The 21886-nt window shown below is 37.5% G+C and overlaps 1 protein-coding gene across 2 annotated transcripts in view; it reads left to right on the forward strand.

Annotated features, from left to right (window-relative positions):
- HHAT (hedgehog acyltransferase) overlaps positions 1–21886 on the forward strand; it is a 145365-nt gene that overhangs the window by 82152 nt on the left and 41327 nt on the right. For both annotated transcript variants that reach the window (XM_052681515.1, XM_052681523.1), the window contains one exon: positions 8726–8870. In XM_052681515.1, coding sequence (XP_052537475.1) covers positions 8726–8870 — 145 coding nt within the window. The remainder of the gene's footprint in view (positions 1–8725; positions 8871–21886) is intronic.

A 21886-nucleotide genomic window follows, 5' to 3' on the forward strand; every position in this document is an offset into this window, starting at 1 on the left:
ATGCCTGAAAAAGTGACATCTTGGTTTAGAAATACATTTAAGATGATTTAAACTTTAAAATATCTGACAGGATCTTTAAACTAATGGCTCTGGAAATTGTCCAAAAGAAGATGTAGCAAAGACGATGAAGTTGACAGATGGTTAAAATTAATGTTTTAATTTCAGTTGAAACAGTAGTGTCTATTTTCTTAGTTGTTTCCTGGTAAAGTGAAAAGATGTCATTTGAATTTTTTAAATTGAGACACAAAGATATCTCTTCTAAAAATCCTGCTGTAATGGATTCCTGGTGTAAAATCATATTCGTAACTTTACTTAGAAAGGACCTAAATGCATTGTTAGCATCTCACCTTGGAAAGCCAACTAATATTAAGCAGTTCTTATTTTATAATACTTTTTACTACCTTTGTACATGTTTTGAGTTTTTGAACTGCAAAATACTTTGTTTTCTAAATTTATATTTATGGTTGTGACACAGTGATCTGATACAGGCAATTTCAGTCCACTATAAGTGCCTTTTCCCCCCTCTTTGTAAAAGGGAAAATGTTTTGTATGATGTCCATGGTTTTGGTTAATGTGCTCCACTAGGGAATTTTTTCCACTGGGACAATGAACTCTGTATATTTGTCTCTATAGGTGAATATCTCCTTTGTTCTGGATACTAGGGACATGGCAATGATAATTTGCAATCTCAACACTGGATAGAACAGGATTTTAGAAGAATTTCAAAGACTGTAATAAGGGTTCTTCTGGTCTGGATTTTTTTTTTTTTTTTTCTTTTATCTGAGTAATTTGGTTGCGTGTGTTTTCTGCTCAAAGCATCAGCATTTCTATAGTTATTCATAATAAATGATGAAATGAACTTGCAGAGATCTGGACTGGAACATGGAGAGATACTGCACAGTGTGCCCAGTCTCAGCTGTTCTTTAGTACACACTAGGCTTTGGTCTTTATTTTGCTTTGTTTGCTGGAAAGAATATTTATAACACTGGTTTACTAATCTCAGAAGGCTCTCTCACATTTTCTCCTTTACTAATAGCTTTATGTAATTAATTCACATTTTTATTGCAACATGGTGATTCATTTAAGCGACAGGCATTGCAGCAATGCTTTCTTCTCAGTCTTTTTATGTGTTTGCTGTAGACTTCTGCTGGGTTGGTCTCTTTACTGTCTGAGAATGTATAATAATGTAAGGCAAGGAAGTTGAACAAAGTCCTTTAATCAGATTCAGATACCCTGCAGTGCTGAAATCTTTTTCTGAGTTACAGGTATCATTCATAGTGTCAAAACCCAGCCAATGCAAAGAGCTTGCTGTCATACTCTGAGGAGCAAAGAGCAGGCATCTTGCATTTCTAGAGCCAGAGGTTAAATGCCTTCTGCCTGCCTCCCCCTGAACACTGAGTTCAATCATAACATTCTTCTAACCAGAAATCTCTACTAGCAGATGTTCTCTTGACTCAAAATCAATTGAAACTCCTTTCTTTTGATGTGAACAGAATGTTTGTCATGGCAGATTTGTGAACACTGATTGTTAATGTATGGTACCTAGGACTAGGAAGCTGAATTATCAAGGTGATGCTTAATACTGAGCAGCTGAAAGATAAATGTAGTTTTCAATTGCTTCCAGCTTTGCCAATCATAGTTCTGAGTCAAGAAATTCTTGCCATGATTCTGCCTTGCTTGATTTTTTCAACTTTCTCAACTCTTTTATTTTCGTGTAAGTGGATCCCAAAGCATTCAGAGAATCCTGCTAGACATGCACAAACACAGAAAGACACACGCTTGCATTCTGCCTCTGGTTTCCTTTGCTTGGGGAAGTTCTTGCTGCAAACTCAGTAATAGTCTGATAAGTGTTTTGCATTAAGGACAAGCATTACAATATGATAAAAGCTTCAGTGACGTAAGTGCCTGCAGCAGGATTTCAGAGATAACATTCTATCATTTCCTACCTTCTGAGTATGAGCATTGCTTTTTTGTCAACAGTGTGCAAGAAACATTAATTTTGATGCCATCAGTGGCATCACTGCTATGCTTTTTCATCTGTCTTTAACCAGGTGATTGCTGCTCTGCTTCAGACAGCAGCGTTAGCTGTGAACCCCATTATGTATCTGCCAGTTGTCATAACAAATAAATATTTCTCCCATCCAGCATTATTTACCTCCTGTTCTACTTCGGAGACATCAAGTAGTTTTCTGGTGCTCTAGTCATAATGCAGTTTGAGAAGCAAATCATGTTACAGGGTGAAAAGAATGTGAATCTGATAATGCAGTTCTTTTTTACTATTATGTCAATATAGCCTCCTCTGTTTCTCACCTTAAAAATTTGTGCAAGCAATAGAAAGTAGGAGTTGCATGCTCCCTTCTTTCCACTGTGCCTTTCAGAATCGTGTGCAATAATGCACAGTATAACTGAGCCTGAGAATCTTCCAAGCTTTCAAATAAGATCTGTGTTGAAAGAGTTTATGAAGTGTATCCATGGGGATTATTAGTGTGTATTGTTTCACAGTGGCAGTGCAGGAGGACCATAAGGGCAGGACAAAAATCTTGTGCAAAAATCTGCACTAATGATTAGACAAGTTAGACCAGCTTCCAATTTAGATAGAATTAAAAAAATAAAAACATCAGAATGTGGATGAGAGAGATGAGAGAGCCAGAAAAGGCAAAATGGGAACTAGAAGGACAAAGGTAAGAATGTCTACCTGGACAAGGAGGAGTCATTACTTGGTTGGATTCCCTGCCTTCAACAAACAAACAAAAAAAACCCCACCAAAAACAAGGATGGTGTGTTTCAATGCTGTTCATTTTGCACTTTTTACAAGCTGCCACTTTTTAAAAAAATGTTTGGGCAGGTTCTTTGGGGGTGATGAGGAAATATAGGAATAAGCACAGAAATTTATTTCTGCTTATGTCAACTTTCACACATGCATCCTTAACTGTGGTGCGTACGTTTGAGCTGGTAGGAGGCTTTCTTCAAACTGAAAGGGGTTTGGCTCTTTGCTGAGCAATGCTATAAATGTAGATCTTCTGGAAATTCTAAAAATGAACTGGTTCTAGTGCAAGACAGCATTTTGATGACTGAATGTTTAGTAAGGCATCAATAGAGAAAATGAGTATCTTTTCAAATACTATATATAGCATTTATTTCTAAGTTCAGAAACAAGTTCTATTTTCAACATAGATCTTAACTGACAACTCTTTGATTTTAATTGCGTGGTCCTTTTTTTATAGAAGTGACGTATTGTCAGTAGGGAATTACAGGTCATTCGCATCATCCTGTCTCAGAAAAATGTTGTCAGTGCCCTCCTTCCTTTGTGAACCTTCTGGGAGCTGATCTGTACATTTGCTTTGGAATGAAAGTATATGCTTTGGGGAGCAACAGTTGGCCTCCAAGCCATAGACTTGGAGTGAAGGGAGAGATAACCACAAGCAAAACAAGATGCCGAAAGAGTAAAGCAAACAAAAGTAAAGGGTTGGATTTGGGCTAGAGCTAGATGGAGTGTGGAGCAAACAGGAAGGATTACATGATTACTGAAGAGTGCAGTATATGTTGGTGGGAAATTAAGTTTGTTCTTCTGTTTGCTGCAGACATTGTAGATGGATGAGATCTTGGTAGCGCATTTTGCTTACGTCCTACTTACAGGCTTGTTTCTTATTTTGTTATTGTTATAGCAGTACTGGGAATTCCATAATTTCTTCTGCATTATTTCATAAATTGATATTTTCCATCTGTATTCAAACCAAATTCTTTATTTTTGTTGCTTTTCTTCTTCTGTTGTGTAGTAAAGTCTCTGCTATTACCCCGTCTACCAGCTTCCTTCAGTTTCGGGGAGCAGGAAGAGATCTCCCAGTGACATTTCAACTTCTTATCAGCTGCCTTTCCATTGCTTCTGCTGCTTCTCAAGCCTGACTTTTACCAGCATTTTATTAATGACTGCGTGTACTCCCTCCCTCCATTTCTGCAGTCCTTCAAATGCACTTTTGTCACTATTAGCCATTGACAATGTGCATTAACAAGTTCGTTCAGAAGTTGCTGCACTGCTTGGACTCAGCCCATTCTACTGCTCACTTCAGAAAATAAATACGTTGACATTCTGTTTGGCAGAGCTTTGTCACAACTTGCAGCCTTTCCTCCATCCCATCTGCTCCCCCAGCTGCTCAGTCACACCCTGCCCTGCATTTCAGTGTCCGTAACTGAAGCTAGATAAAATAGCCAATAACTGTTAGTCAGGATGTATCACTTCCCTTCCCACTGTCCCATCTGCTCCTCGTTCTCTTTCAGTTTTTCTCCTGTTCTCTTGCTTTTCTATGTTGCTGTTATTTTTGGCGAATGGCTGCATTGCGGATGACCCAAATTCAAGGGAGGCATTGAAGTATTTGCTCATGTGTTAATGGAGGTGATTATGAAGGCTCAGAGATCAGTTTTGAAGAGTTGACCTTTATTTATCTAGGAATATTTTTGGAAAGAAAGCACTTTAAATTGCTTTTGAGATTGACAGGATGGTCTCTCTCTCTTCGGTAGAGAAGCAAACATGAATGGGCCTTACTCTTTGGTTGAGAGCAATGAGCTGAACTTTAGGTCCTTAGATTACACTGGCAACAGGCATTCCAATTAGCAATCTGATTTTCCTTCCACTGGTTTTCCTAGTATGCATAAGGACACATCTATGCTCCTCTTGTAACAGTGACTGTAACATCCCACAAATTTTAGTTGCTTCATCGCCTCCCTGCCAAAATCCTTTACAACCTATATGAACAGCCCATTGGAAAGAAGATTTAATTTTATTCTTCTAATGTACATATGAGTTGACATTAAATTACCTTTTAAACATTGCTTCTCTAGTAAAAAGAAGTTGAAAGGATGGAGCTGTAGTGGCCTTGAGAAGAATACTTGCTTCCCTTTGTATGTTTGGGAGGCAGTGGAACATAATGGAGGTACTAGGTTTTGCATAGTGAATTTACTTCTTCAACACAACAAACAGCACAAATTATATTTTGTTATAAAATTTTTTACAGATCGACTGTTAGGGTTGATTAGGTTAGGATTAAATCTGTAGATACTAATTACGTCATAAATATTCTATGTTTAAACTTGGGCAACTCTACTAAAAAATGTACTAGAGTCTTTTCACCCTTTGAAAACCAAAGGCAGATGAAAATAAAGTAATGTAATCTATACTGTTACAGTTTGTAGTCTCAAGCACATCTTTCATGTCATGCTGGCCATCGTATCTGAGAGTTTTATTCCACAGCACATGTGTTCCTATGAGAAACATTCAACTGGGTCTCCAGTTTTACTATGCAATCTGATTTTGTTTGCTTGGATTACCAAGTCTATGGAAGGGTAGTTCAAAAAGAAATAAATATTGTGGATCTGTTTTGCTCCGTAAAGATGTAAACTTGCAAACTCCAGAGTATCATCCAGGCAGCTATAGCTTCAGTGTCATTTTAACATGACATGCTCTTTCACCACTTTCCTGACAGTATGTCCAACAGGAAAGGAGAGGAGGAAAAGAGGCAGCAGAAAAAAAATCGTTGCAATGGAATATATTAAAGGCATTAAATTGTGTCATGAAGAATTGTGGTTGTGATTTTTGTTTTTTATTATTTTGTCTTTGGTGAAAATGACATGTTTTATATTCAGAAAGATGTAAATGCTGGTAGATAATTAAATCACAAATGTTACTATGGAATATTAAGAGCAATTTCAGTCGTTCTACATACATACATTGGTACTTCTAGTGTAATGATTTGAGCACAGTAATTACTCAAGTACTCCTATAGTTCGCTTTTTCAGATGACATGAGATGTTAAGAGAATTTTTTTATTTGTTACCTTTGTGGCAGCTGGGTAAAAGCTGCACTGACATCAGAGACTCTCAAGAAAATTTGTACTGCTTTTTTGGATTGATGCCTAGCAACATTAGTGGAAATTAGCTACATACAGCCCATAAATTGTTCAGTATCTGTCTGAATCATTTCTGTCTTAAACTTATACCTTATAAACGACCAAAGGCTTTTATGTTTCATTTGTACTGTTTAACATATAGCACTTTTGTAGAGCATGATGTATTTTATGTGACAGGTTTATTTATTTTTTTTAGTAACTGTATTCATTTAAAAAAAAAAAAAAATCAGAGCTTTTTTGGCCATGTTGTTTGCCTTAGTGTTATTGCTTTGGGTTGCAAAACAGATATACCCCACAAACTTACTGACTCGAATCAACTGCTTAGTGGAAAATGCCGTCAAACACAAACTCTCTGATGGATTGCCCATCTCTAACTCTTTTCCCTAACTGAAACTGTTTCCCTATGGAGTTGATGCAGAAATTTGTTAGAGAAAAGGAGAATGAGAATAGATATGCTAGTGATATGCTATATAGATAAGCTACAGTCTGAATTGATCAACACGATGTAAGAAGAGTGACTTTGAATACAAAAGTCCATAGCTGTTCCTTAATTAAACTTGGTTGTTAACACAGATTTAATAGCAAGATTTGGAACATTTCATCTGTATGCATTTATGCATTGTAAAAAAGCACATGCTTTGTTTGCTATATGGGAATACACATTCATACTGTACATTTCAGAAGGAGGCAAGATACCTGTCTGGGAACTGAAAGAAAATATTATGGGCAACTTTGGGGATGCAGTGTACTAAAAAGAGAAAGAGATTTTACTTATTTTACTAAGTGACTGCGTCCGTGAATATTTGTATAATTTTCTTATATTCTCTGCCCTATCATACACTAGTTTTGATCCAGAGTTTTCAGAGGAAAATCTCACTCTCTGTATTCACATGTCGGTGTTTTTCCCAGGGATTTATGGAAGATTGACTGTTATGGTATTGACATACAGGCCGATAGAAGCTTATCTTCTGTGTTTTGTGCTGGCTCAGGCTGACTCATGCACTAGATATAGTTCCTGCTGGGACTAACATTTGATTTACCAGAGATCTATTTTGCAGTAATACATTAAAATTATGTTTTTATGCTTGTGATTCATTTATTTGAAATTTTGTAACTTAATAATCAAGCAGTTGAAACATTTGTTCCAATGCTTATAGAACTAGCAAACTAGCAATTTGTCTAGAAATGTATTTTTAAGTCTCTTTTGACCATGTGCTAATTTTGTTTCAGGTATCTGAGCATGAATTGTAGTCTGGCTGCAGCTATTAAAGATTAACTACTGGTCTGTTTTTTTGTGGTTTGCTTTTTTTTTTCTTTTTTTGATGCTATAGTCACAAGACTGTTTTCTGTAACATCGTCATTTATGACATGAAGGCTGAGCACCTCCTGATATTTTCCTTAGTTTCCATGCACTGGCGAATGCTTATTACTTTGCACTCAGTCTTTTACAGATTCAGGCACTATATGAGGAAGCTTTCAGCCTGGGGACATGATAAACAAGATTTTACTTTTTATGCAGTAGTGTAATGAGGTAGTATTTTCCCAAGATATGAGGACTGGAGAAAGCTAAAGCTTTCTACTTCTTTCACAGTCTTTCTGCAGTCTCCCTTGTCGCATTCGCATTTCTAGTGATAATACACAATATAAATATAGAAAAAGGTGAACTAGTGTATGATAGTCTTGCTTTATTTGGATCATTAGGACAACGATACAGGAACTTTACAACAGGTGTTTACAGTTCTCAAATATGAGCAGCAATGGTTGCAGTGAAAAGTATTGGGATTGCATATATATTTAAGCAATCTTCATATGGAAATATCTGTTTATTAAGAGACTCAATCTAATCACCAGTTCAGATCTGACTAGATTCTTTCAGTGAAGTCTAATTAATTAACCAAAGTGTGAACAACTTCAGAATTTTTTTACGCTACTTGTTTTGTACTGATGTGCTTTACTTCATAGGGAATCCATTACAAAGTATTATCAGCCCCAGAAGCATGTTGTTTATTGCGTACACTGTCAACAAAAAGATATTCAAGGACTACGTCTAAAAAGCAAAATTAAGACACCAAATATATAGAACTGTGTCCAGTTCTGAGTTTCCTGGTACAGAAGGGGCAGGGATGTATTGGAATGAGTCCATCAAAGTACAACAAAAGCGGTGAAAGGGAACGGAAGCATGTTCTGTATAAAGAGTAACTGAGAGTGTAGGGTTCAGCCTGGAGAAGAGAAGTCTCGGTGGGGATCTTACCGTGTGTATAGATACCAAATTGTAAGGTGGAAGAAACCAACTTGACACTGTTCTGCTCTAGCTAACTCTTCTTTGAATAGGGATGTTGGACTAGGTGACCTCCAGAAGTCCCTTTGAACTTTAACTATGATTCATTCCTGCTTTTGTCATAAAATCTTACCCTAAGTTAAATGGCATTGGCGGGAGTTCATAGAACAATAGAATGGTTTGGTCTGGAGGGGACTTTTAGGATCATGTAGTTCCAACCACCCTGCTATAGGCAGGGACACCTCCCTCTAGACCAGGTTGCTCCCGTCCAGCCTGGCCTTGATTGCTTTCATAGATCCACAGCCTCAGTAGGCAACCTGTTCCAGTGCCTCACCACCCTCACAATAAAGAATTTCTTGCTAATATCTGGTCTAAATCTTCCCTCTTGCAGTTCTGCTAGATATGTTAAAAGCTTTAGGAACTAATCCATAAGGATTTAAGCTTGTGTTAAACATTGTTTACCATAACCACAATGTCTTTTTCTAACAATGCTTGAAAAATTGTAGGGGCTGTTAACTTTATCTGCACCTTTTGTTTTGCCCCTCAGGAACGTTTCTTCTCGCCAAGAGTTCATCGTCGACTTCATGCTGTCCTAGCATCTGTTTGCACTTCAATGTTGATTTTATCAAATCTGATATTTCTTGGAGGAAATCATGTTGGAAAAATCTACTGGAACAGGATCTTTATGGAAGGCAAGTTTATTTTATGTGCTTTGTAGATAATAGAACTTTCCAAAAATTACCATGGGTAGACTGAGCCAGGTTCTTTCTCATTGCAAATTGGGAGGAGCTTTTTTTTTCTGTTCCTGTTCAAAGCCATCAAATATCTGCCTGATACAATCTAAATAATGATGCAGGCTGTGTGACTATAAAGTAACGCTGGCTTTCTCCCATGAAGTACAGAAAGGAATTATCGTGCTTCTCTGTCAGTGAAATCACTGAAGATTGAATAGTAAATGTGTGATAGGTTAGCCAGGTGGGATTTTTGTTCTCTATAGTTCACATTCATCAATAGGAGAAGATATACTCAAGCCAGCCCTTTTGATTTTGCAGATGGTTAGTGAATTATGTCTGCATTTTTACAGCGTGACCGAGTGATTGACACTGATTTTGTAATGGATCTGTCAGGGTAGGGACCTTCCTAATGTAAGGATCTTGTGTGACAATATCAGCTTGTGATACTGTTGAATAAGCATTATGTAGCTTTGTGCTGTGAACTCAACCACTGGATAAATCCAGCTTTATATATTTATTTATTTTTTTATTTAGCCAGAGCTCATAAGCAAGGCCAGTTTTCATTTCTGAGGTTTTTATTGCTATTGGAGAGCTACTTTGTCAAACAAAGGTCTTGCGGAGGAATCCTGCTTCCCTGCTGAAGTAGTACTGGGAAGTTTCTGTGCCTAGAAGTTCTCCCTATGAAGACCTCCATTCCTCCTTCATGCAGTCTTTTTTCCTTACGTTCCTTGTGGTGCTTTAGTGATCAGTGCTGGAGTCCTACTTAAGAATATCCGTATGATGAGAGTAAGTTATGTAGATCAAATGAATTATTTATCTTCTCTGCTTAAGAGAAAATTGTTGAAGCAGCACTGAGGTGGTCACATTTTTAGCATAAAAAGTAGTTGACTTTTCTTGTTAATGCTGGGCAGGATGAAGTTGAATATTTGTGTTTGTGCTTTGGTCTGAAAACATGAAAGATTTGTTCACTGTTTTCTTGACAGAAGCTTCGTTTTCTGTTAAATTCTGCTCCTTCTTCACAATTAGTTGACAAATGCTTTCTCAGTATGAAAACGCAAGTTAAGAGAATAAGTTTAGAAGAAGAATTGAGTATCAAACCTTATGGATAAAAAAAAAATCTAATGATATTTTCCTTTCATTTTTATAGCTTAAGGCAAACTATTTTCAAATAAAATTTTGGTATTACTGTTATTTTGGAAACTGCAGCATAGGAAGTTCTGCACAAATGTGCGCAAGAACTTCTTTACAGTGAGGTGACGGAGCACTGGAACAGGCTGCCCAGGGAGGTGGTGGAGTCTCCTTCTCTGGAGATGTTCAAGACCTGCCTGGATGCCTACCTGTGCGACCTGCTGTAGGGAACCTGCTTTGGCAGGTGGGTTGGACTCGATGATCTCTGGAGGTCCCTTCCAACCTCTACAATTCTGTGATTCTGTGATTAGCAGTTACTGAATGCTATTTTTTGAATCCAAGGAGGACAATATTTTAACAGGTAAAACAGCATTAAATCAGATCAATTATTGTTTTTCTAGAGTGGTTATGTTGTTTGGTTTTGTTTTTTTCGATTTTATATGTAGGTTTTTATTAAGAGATACCAGGTGTCTGAGATAGGGAGCACAAATTAGTTTGATTATTTGCAATTTGTTTCATGTACTGGTTGAGGTTGGAAAGGACCTCTAGAGATCATCTGGTCCAACAAGCCTGTTCAAGCAGGGGCACCATGCTTGATGTGTTTCCATAATGTGTTAAATTAACTTCAACTTTAGAACTTAAGGGCTTTTGATTTGTGCAGCTCATGCTGTACTAGTACAAATAGTACAGTGCTGGTACAAATACAGTACTGTACTAAGAGGTAAGCTAGATTTATCTGTATCCTCAGATCACACGGATGACTGTGAGCGTATTTACTACTGGTTCTCACAAATCACGTACAGTAACTAAGAATCAGCTAAGATTTCATTGCATCTGCACTCCTGCTCCACTACAGTTTGCATACAATTGAATAAATGCTGTACGTTTCAGACCAGTCAAGTCCTCAAGGACTATTCAAAACTATTGTCTTCAATTTAAAGTAAATTTAAATGTTGATTGATAGGAGACATAATACAAACCTACTCATGTGTCCTTCTGAGGTAAGAAGTAGAGCTCAGTATGAAAGAATAACTGCAGAAAGCTGTCTACCTGCATGCACATCAGCTGCACAAGAATAGTCATTTTCCTTCTTTTGTTTAAATCTCATGGAATTGTTTGTATACAAACTTGCATGCATAACAGTAGGTTTGTACACAAACTTGCATGCATAACAGTAGGTGGAAGATAGGAATAGATTTGCATCACACAGTTTATAAATAGAACTGGCATTTGTAGATCATTAGCAAAATTATTCAAGGTCCTGGATGCCCAACTTGAGCAATAAAATACATCTCAAAGCAGAAATCAGATTTCCAATTAGGTGGAACTTCAGGTATTGTGCGTGGAGTTCTCAGGTCTGTCAAGGAAGTGAATATCGGTATTTTAAAACCTCATGTGCCCAGTGTGTACCAGTCAGAAATTATGAGTTCTGTTGCATTACTGACAGGTAGCAGTGATTTTTTATTATCTGCTTTCTTCTTATGGAAAATAAACTCATCTGGCTTCAAAATGAACTTCTCAGCATCATTACAAGCATTGCTGTCAATTTCAGGAACAGGTGTCTGTGTTTGTTATCTATGTGTATTTGTTCTAAATTTTTTTTCTCCAACTGTTTGGACAGGCCTTACAGCTTCTAAAACTTAACTTACAGCTGAGGGACCTGTTTGGAAGGGCAGCATTGTAATGCTTTTGGTTAACAGAATGAATTATCTTAGCAAGCATGGCTGAAGGTAATAAACTGGGAGGAGACACAAGTATGTTGAGGGATACAAAAGGTATAAAATGCATAAAATGCTTCACGCTCCTTCCTTAGTTTAGGAGGAATAGAGTACAGATCAATGAGGAAAACGCACAGTGCATTGGAGGTGTATTTTACTTTGATTAGCTGTCTAGACATTGGACAGCTGTTGTTAAACTCAACTATAAACCAGTCTTTAACCATCCAATTTACCTCACTATATTGCAAATAGTGCCTCTCCTGAGGGCACTTTAATCCCACATACATCTTGGCATGGGATGAGATGCACTGTCACTCTTCACTTCATTCAGAGTTGTTTTGTACAGACTAGTTATGATTAGATTGGATGTCTAACCTTTGAGAACGTGTCCTTCAGTAGGCAGCCAGCAAAGAGCAAATTTCACCCCCAGTTAGAAATGATTTACTGCAGGAGCCCAAAATGGCTGGCTAGGCAGAAGCTCTGCAGTGAAGTATATCTCTGACTGTTGTACCAGGCTGCAAACTTTGTGAAGCAACAATATCATGCCACTACCAACAAAAATAGACCCTTATGCCAAGACATGCAGTATGAAATGCATAAAATAACCTCTTCTGCTTGACATTCTGATATTTAAACTTAAAACATGTCCAGTTTTGGTTACTCCGGGTTAAAAAAAAAAACCAAAAAAACAAAGCATCAGACAATTAGGGAGAGCAGAATGCAGCAAAATAGTGGGGAGTCTAGGAGCCATGAAACTGAAGTAAATGACATTGTTTTGTTCTGAGAGGACAGCATTGAGGAGAGATAGAAGAAAACAGAAATTTCCGAAAAGAAAGTGTTAACAACCTAGTCACTATTCCCAGTGAGCTCAAGAGACTGAAAATGTCTGTGAAAGGTAGCAGGGAAGCTTTAGTTGAGATAGGAGGAACTTTCAAACTGTGAGGCACAGTAAATACCAAAACACATTATCTGTGTGCTGTTGGATTGCAGTCTTTGGAGGACGGTCTCCAGGTAGAGAAAAATCTGTCAAGCAATGGAGAATTTTCTCTGATTTTGATTTGATTTGACAACTGATTTTGTCCTGGTGCAGGAGGAACCCCTGATTGGCCTCCAGACCTATTTCAAGCCCTATTTTCTGTAGGTAGTTTATCAGCAGATACAACTGACGGAAATCTGTGTGCATCACAGCAGGATTTTGGAGGTTTTTTTATTTTTTTCCTTAGCAAATTAAGGACTTTGATAATGTATAAAAGGACAGTTTCAGTAACGTTCTGACTATTTCCGTTTGAAGTTGGAGTCAGGTGGTGGAAATATCTCATAGCACTGTGAGCAAGATACAACTTAGTGGAAGTGAAGGTGCAATTTTAAGCTACCAGCAAATACTGTCAGGAAAATTGGAAATATTTGCTCTTTCACGTTTGACCTTTTCTTCTAGCATTTAGGATGGAATGTGTAGTACCATATGTGAATGTTTTTGTTAGAAATATTTCTAAAAGCGTTTTAAAACAATTGTTTTATATAAAACTAAGGCTAATTTCCAAATGCTTAATTGAAAATGGAAAACCTTTATTTTGCCTCTAGTTTTCTCTTTCAACTTGCTTTAAGCAAAAATAGATCTTATGCTAACCAGGGTTATTTGGTTAATTTATAGTGAGTAAAAAGATTTTCTTACCATTAAGGAGTGACTGGCCAGCTTTATGGACATCTTCACTTCTCTGCAACCCTACCTCATATTGTGTTCCATGAAACATCTTAACCATTGACTTGTGAGTGGGAATTTCCATGAATGTGACATAGGAGATTCAAAGGTTTGAGAGTGACAAAGAGTTTGGTGTAATGCATTTGTTGTAATGTGCATAAATGTGGAATTTTTGTTTTGCTTTGGCAAAAACAGTAGGAGATCATTACCTTATGACATTAAACTCAAATTACATTGTTCATTAATTATATTATATCACTGAAGATTATTCTCCGAGCTTATTTGTTTCTTTTTAAATAGATCATGTAGTGAATGAGTTGTGAATTTCAAAGGGTATCAGGATGCTTCAAGACATGGCCTTGGAATGCTGTTGTCCTTAGAAGTTTTGCCCTTGGTTTTGAAGACAGTAAAAAGATTTCTATTAAAAGAATCACTTCTGTATTAGTGGTTGAGATCCTTTTCTATGCTCAACAACTTAATCATTTAAAAGCTTTAAGTTACTGTAACTCCATTGCTGTATGAGAGAGATATCAGTAACAAAACAAAAAAAACATAAGATATTCCTGTTTCAATGTTTGTTTGCTGTTATCTGGTTCATGCAAGATTGTATCTACCCAAAGCTAACTAATGTTGCAGATCACGTGCCTCATCTGCTGCAATAATGAGTGTAGGGAAAATATTTTATGATGACCAGCAGTTCACACACATCTCCCTCTTTAAGAATCTGATCACTGCTAGTTAGTTTAGTTAATAGATTTAACACGTTTTAAGGGCTAAAAAACGCTAACAAAGTGGAATAAATAAATTAGAAAGTGTTATTAAATAGAAAGCTTCTGTTGGACATTGTAACTCTGTGTTCTGTGCACCTCTTGTAAGAGCTTCATTCAAGTTTATTTGCAACTGGAAGAAAGTGGGAGAATCTACTGCAATGACTGGCTGTTCAGAGTTGGTGTTCATGTTTTCAGGTGGCCTTTGTTTGGGTTTGGAATCTTGTGCTGTAGGGGAGCTGCCATATGGTATTCCAGCATTCCAGATTCTCCAGATTTTCACTTTCACTCATAAGTCCCACTTTCAGCAGTTATGCAGAAATTTAAGGTCAATTTTTCCCCCCAAAATACATTTATGAATGCTATATTGATGGATTGCATAATTTAGAGAAATATTGCAGAGTGGCGAGAATAGTACTGAAGATGTCACATTTTTCCAAATGATTCATTCCTCTTCATGCACAAAGGAAACTTGTTTCTGTAATCATTTATGTGACTTTGCTTAGTGGGTGCAGTTCACTGGGAAGTGAGCTGGCAAGATGCCAAGCAAACCAGATTTTTGGCCTGCAGAAATGCAGAAGCAGTTCACCCCCTTTCACCTCCCAGAGGCTAAGAGTTGTATAAAAGCAAATTTTCACCTTTGTTCGGCTTGGCTTCTTTTTAGAATTGAAAGCATAAAGTATGTTCTTCTGCTACTTTCTGTTGTCTTGGTTTGGGCTGCCATTCTGTGTGCAAACTATTGGAGCATTGCCAAGTTTAAATACAACAGTTGCTGTTGATTATTGATAGTTTGCAATTGGTCTTTGAGCTCTTAGGACCTGATCCTGAAGTCACATCAATACTGAAATACCCTTCTATCTGTAGAGTCCCAGAACCTGTGCAGATGAGTCTGCCTGGGTCAATATGATTGCAGGATCAGAATCAGTCCCAAAGAAACTAGATATCATATACCATGTTAAAACCTTTATTTTACATACAGCAAGTGCAAGTACAAAAAATGCATAAGAATCTACAGTGTGATTGTGTGTACAGAGTTCATTGTTATGTGTTATGATGTATATGTACATATGACTTACAGAACTAAATTAATTTCAGTGCTGTAAAAATTGGAGTTGTTGGTAGATTGCATTGCCTTCCTGGCAATCTGTAGCTTTTCACAAAAAGAGAACATGTTTGTTACCTAATGAGTCTGATGAGCTTTGTTGATAGTGGTAAAACCCACAGATTTTCAACAACTTGAGCAGGTTTTGTACAGCCTTTTTCTTTCCATTCTAATGATGCCTGTAAAGACGTAGAATGGTAGGATGAGCAGTTGTTGGTGTAGTTGGGTTAGCCAAACCCATTTCACAGATAAACTATGCTGGTAGTGATGTGCTTGGTGTGGAAGCTGGAATGAGTGATACAGCCAAGCTAGTGTGGAAGATCAGCAGGTGCTGTTTTTGCAGACTCTCATGGACTGAAGCCCTCTGAATGTGTGGAATCCTCCAGTATTAAACATAGCATAAGCATAAAAAATAAAACTGTGGGTTTTTTTGTCTCAAAAATCTCAAAATTTCTGTGGTCTTGTGACTGTTCTTTAGTAAGCAGCTTGTAATTTCTGCAGCAGAGCTCAGAAAAGGAGTAGGAGGGTGGGAATGGTTTTAAAATTTATAGAACTTAAAAAAAATAATATCTTGTAACACTTCTAAAATGCCTTTCTCAAGTGGGGCCTTATCAGATACTATGACAAACACGTCAGAAGGCCATGTAGGAATGCCTTTGAAACCTCTTTTTCTTGAAACTGTTCTTTGGGAGCCTTTTACTAAGCCGAAAGTGGTGCTTCTTTCTCCATGTGAGTTATGGATTGACCAGCAGGGACAAGAGCTGGGTGCTGCCAGCAGACTTCTTGCCTCTGAGGCAACACTGCAAGCGAGAAATGTGACTGTAGTTGTGCTAAATCTTTTGTGCTGGGCTTTACCAGCAAGAGTAATTTGTGATGACCATTAGTTTCCTTTTCCATCCTAGATCCTGTTCATTTGCAGTGTTGAGGGGTGAGATCTAATTTTGGCCGTATGTGTTTCTCTTCCTTACTATTATGCTTGCTAGATTTTGCATTGCAAACTATCCCAGCTAAGAACCTCAGGAGAGCAGAGGTTTCTCTTATTATTGGCTTCTAATTTCTCCATGTGAGTGCACAGCAGACGTATTACGGTGTCTCGCGGAGCTGGAGAGTTGCATGAAATACTGGGCTTGCCATTTTATGCAAGCTGTATCACCATGCTTATTGAGAAACTTGTACATAAATGGGCTAGTAGTTTTGATAACATGTATTTAACAGATCAGTAATAGCAATAATTTCAGCTAGGACTTGCAACCATCAAAAAAATTCTCTGAAACATGATGCAATCTTTTTCTTTCCCTTATTCAGAAATTTCAGAAGCCTGTATAGCTGCTACTCCTTTCCCATCATTGAATCCTGTTTCTTCCTTCAGTCAGCGCCTTCATCTGTCTTCAGATTTTAACTTGTTCTGACTCTTTCACTTTTTTCAAATGGTCATTAAGAGAACAGTTCCCAAATACAGAAAGTAACCATCTAACAGCAGGAACTGAAACACCAGCTGTATTTAGCTTTGCAGTCATTGAGACTTTCACAACAACTTTCTAAGTTGTTTATTTTCTGAAAAGTGATTTTAAGAACAGCATTGTGGGGTTCCACAATTATTGCCACTTAGAGCCTGCTAGACCAAATTTTTCTCAACTTATAGGAAAAAAGGAGACTTCCTTTTTTTCAAATGCCAACCCTGTATATCAGCTTGAGACCAGAAAATCATGCTGTGTTCATTCTGGCTCTTGCATCTCTAGCAACAAAGTCAGAGGTGCTCTTAATAATAATGTTGTGAAGGTGCATGGGCCATAGGGAAGGCTGAAGTCCTCTAAAAGATGTGTAGCCTTTGCAACAGAGATGAAAAGCAACAGGAATGAACAAAGCATGAGCTAAGGTTCTCAAAATTTTATGATCCTAGAAATGCTGCATTTTTTCTGTTTGTGTTGTAACAGTTGTAACAGTGTGTAGCTGAGATACTAGACCAAATAATTGCAAAAATTCAGATGCAAAGTCAGAGACCATCATATGCTCTCCCAGTTATTGTTACAAATCACATCTTATGTTTGCTGTTCATTCTGTAGTGAAATAATGGTGAAGTTCAGAGCAGTGAAATTCTTCAGGAACATTTCTTCCTATAAAGTAATGGACTTTTAGGGTTGTTTTTCTTTAATAAGCTGTCTTCCACTTTATCCTTCCTTTTCTTACTTACTATCTGAAAAATTCCTAGTATAGAGAGAACACATAGTGAAACCCAGTTGTGATGTGTGAGATTGAGGAAGTCTTCCTACGTGTTGAATTTGCATGACTGTTGAGTGTTTCAGCCCTCTGTGATTTAACAAGACCTGACGTTTTATTTCTGACATTTGTTGAGACACCTGTCTTTGTCCACAAATCTCTGTCAAGCTGCCAGACCTGTGTATTCCTGCCTGTTTTGCTCGTTAGCATTAAATAATGTAAATCACTCGCAGCAACACAGTACCATAGCAGTATTTAAGCTATCTTAAGTTATCTTAAACAGAAATCTCTAATGTTAAGAAATGATTTCGTTATTCTGATTTTTAAAGTACTGCAGCTTAGATGTGAAGAATAGTAAATAACATGGTAAGTTTTATATTGTTAACATCCTTACTTCTAACCATTTTAAAACACTGGACTATTGATTTTTCATTACTTTTGCTGTCTTTCACGTGTTTTATATTATATGCTGTTGCTAAATCTTCTATCAAATACAATAATCCTTGTACAAATTCTAACGTAGGCTTTGAAGGAATCCCTGAGAAAAGTCTGTTGTGTTTTGCAATACAAATTATCCATAAAAATTCTTCCAACTGTGGGAGTTTTATACCTGAATAAAGATTTGTCTTAAATCTGGATGGACAAAAGCTCAAATCGAGATACTTGTCTGGAGTACTGTTGTGGGAAAAGATTGTCTCTTCAAAAATTTTAGTAAGGAGTTACCAAAGTACTTGCTTTCCTTAGATAGAAACATATCTTCTTTATTAGTGCTTAACACTGACTGAAAAGTGTGTTTATTCCATCACCTGTGGGTTAATGTGCATCATGTGGTAAAAAATAACTTGTAAATAATTGAAAATGATTTAAACTTGAATATTGGGACTGTAATTCTTTGCCAACTCTTCAGTCTGTTAACATTTATATCAAAGGCATGTTCCATTTAACAAGTAAACTGCATGTAATTGATTGGGTAGCAGCATATAGAATCATAACATTCTTGATTTGCTATTACCTTTTATATAAAATGCTTTAGATAGTGATCTTCTAGCATGTCTGTTGCATGCAGCTGAGAAAGTTGTTCATACTCCTTCATTGCTGTATATGAAAACTGTCTCAGTTTTATTTTCAGTCTAGCAACTCAGAAATTAAAGCTTGCATGTAGAACAGGATAATCTTCAAGACACTGTGGCACCATTCATTACAGACAAAGTCCATCATATGAGTGTATTATTTCTTGCTCCAGTATCAGGACAGGAGAAAACTTCTTCATTCCTGCCCAGATAGCATGTTTACATGTTTAAGAACAATCAACCAGTAGACTGATTGGAAATGTGGAAAATGAAATGACTGAATAGCTCTAGAGAATTGCTAATGGCATGTACAGTCTTTCACTTTAACTTAAGTTCAATCTTTTTCCAGGTCGCTGGCAACTGAGAGTTTATGCCACCTGATAGTTCTTTTCTTGCCTTCAGTATTCAAACTGAGATGGGTTTTGATAAAGCTGCTGTTGTTCAGCAGGAACTCAGCAGTATGGAGATGTGTCTGTAGACCTTTCTTCCGGTAATGAAACAAGTTTGGAGATGTCCTCTTGTCAGTAGGTTGTCCATAGAAGATCACACCTATGCTATGAAAAAAGTCAGGGATGCAGTTTTTGTCTCTCCCCAACAGTGCTAAGAGCAGTTAGTCGCATGATGGTTCCTGCAGCTGAAACAGTTCCACCCAGCTGATGATATCCTTATCCTTAGCAAGGACGGCTGAACAGAGATCCTTTGCTGAAGTTTACTCAGAGAGATTCTATGTTGCCACATAGAAATACAACAAGGTTGCCTGATACAAGTATCCATGATTAATGTGTCAAAGTGCGACTGTGAGTTATCATGCAAAGGCACAAGGAGGATCATTGAGACCCTACAGGGAAATCCATCAGCAGAGCTCTGAACAGTGGTTCTCCCAAGAGTCTTGTATGTATCACTGACCACAGAGGACTCCCTAACGCATAGGGCAGTACATAAATTGCTTGATAGTCTTGCATAATTGCATAGGGCAGTGTGTAATGTTTCACCTCTCCTTCCAACAGTGGGATTTAATTTCTCCCCTGAAACTGAGGAAGCAGTCATTATTTCTTTATCTTACTAATATGTTTGGTCTCTGTGCTCTTCTGATATTGACGTTTTCTGGCTTAACTATAATGAAGACATGAGAACAACAAAAGACGAAAGTAATTAATTTGCTTTGGACTGCTGCTTTGAAGGAATGAAGTTGTATTCTCAGCTTTCCAAGTTCAGCTCCTTCTTAAGCTCCAGCAGAGATGAAAGAAAAGCAAAGACTACAAGAGAGGACCAAAAAAAAAAAAACAAGGAACAAGGCAGATCTAGCAAAGGAGAAAGTCCAGCAGCTAAGTATTTCTTAACAATGCATTTAAAACGAATCTTAATGAGAGATCTGCCTTGAACCCTTCTTTGCCTTTGGAGACTCCCTGTATTATTTTTGCTAATGTCTCTCTTTGCTTGCAGAAAAACTGTTGTCCAGTTTCTTCAGTGGATTGGTGTATAGAGCAGACAGTCCTGCTGCAATGTAAAGCAGAGAACATAAGCAATATGTTGTGCATTGTAAGATTCCAGTGGGATCAGCAACTCATCACAAGAGTACATTCCCATGAATGAATAAGTCATACCTATTTAAAAATGTAATATGGACCAACACTTTTAATCTGTAAAGCAGAGTGCAGATTCAAATCTCATGGGTGACTGCTTTAGCCTGCATGACTGGCACTGATACAGCTGCCAAGGGCAGCTTGAGCAAGGTAGATGACCTCAGCACTGTAACAACAGTAGCACACCTGGTATGAACAGCAGGATATTTTTTTCCCCATCTTTATAGTTTTTTTTTCTAAATGCTATGTAAAGGGTTAGGTAGGACTCAGCTTCTGTAACAGTGGGAGCGGAGACTCTGGTGAAGATCTAAACCTGTGAAGTTACTGTCATCTACCATCTGGGATACTAATATATTTAAGGACATGCTGTTCTGACATAATCTGAGCTCTTGTTCATCCTCTCTCCTCCAAGCTATAAAATTTTTATAAATATTCTTATTCTTCTCTTTTTTTTTTTTTTTTCCCCTGGTCATCAATATGTTCAGTCATCATTGCGGTTTGTGCTGACTTTGCTGGTAGATGTCTCTTGATAGTTAGCAGCCCCCTGGAAAGGACACATCCAGAGGCTGCAGGACTGTGGGGCCTGTATTAAGGAAATGCATCTTAGCAGTTCATAATTGAATCCTTTTCAATATGTATGGCAGTATGAATTCCAGTTAACAGATCCAATGGATATCCAAGAGGACTTTGTTCGATAGACCACTTTCTTGTGGCAAAAGATTTATTTTGTGTTGATACTGCATTTCGTATACACTATCATGCGTATTTTGTTGTATTTACTCAGAGGCATAAATGTGGCTTGCCTGCAAACTGCCTGCATGCTGGTTTATATTTGTAGTGTGAACTGGATCTTTTTTGATCATTGTTAATGTCACCTAGAGAAAATTGTCCAGCCTGCAAAGGTTGTTTTGACAGTGAAAGCTCTCTATTGGAAACAGATGGTGTGTTTTCACATCAAAAGGTGATTCTCACAAAAGATCTTGGGAGAACCAGAGAGCTCTTTTGACCCTCAAATGGTGATGGCAACTTTGACATTAGCAGTAGAGGTTAGAGCAGCTTCAAAGCTTTTCTGCTGAAAAGTGAATAAACAGTAAGCCAACAACAGGATGAGAAGGCTCCAGGAAAGCGTAAATGAGTTTGTCTTCGTCAATACTTATATTTACTGAAATATTCTAAGATGTTTTTAGGCTTTGTATTCAGCAGACAGCACTCTTGCAAGGCATGAAAGCAGATCCATTGCCTTCAATTTGTTCTTTTTGCTCATATTTTAATCCTTTCAAATCCCTGTTCCTAGTCTTTTATAGGGAATAATTAAATGCTTCACTATTTTAGTGATTAATTTTGCTTTTGTTAATTCTCTGTGAGATCATTCCTTTTGACAGTATTGAGTGTTACTTGTCGTCATTAAAAGACAGAATGCACTCTGGGCTAGAGGACGTGTGACGGGTGGCCTGTCAATCTTGGCTGACTGGTTTGGGGTTTTTGTTTTTGTTTTTTCTCCCTCTATTCCCAAGATCACTCTGGATGTATCTTGCAGCATATAGGAGAGTGAGAATAGTTTGAGGGCACTGAAGAGCAGACAACTGCCTGAGGAAACTGAGTAGCATACAAATGATTAATGAGGTGATATATTTGGCACTACTAGCATTATTTTTTGGATAATGTATTCAGGAGGAAGTAAATCAGTAAT

This window comes from Tympanuchus pallidicinctus, unplaced genomic scaffold (assembly GCF_026119805.1).
Source record: "Tympanuchus pallidicinctus isolate F22 unplaced genomic scaffold, pur_lepc_1.0 scaffold1, whole genome shotgun sequence".
NCBI lineage: Eukaryota > Metazoa > Chordata > Aves > Galliformes > Phasianidae > Tympanuchus > Tympanuchus pallidicinctus.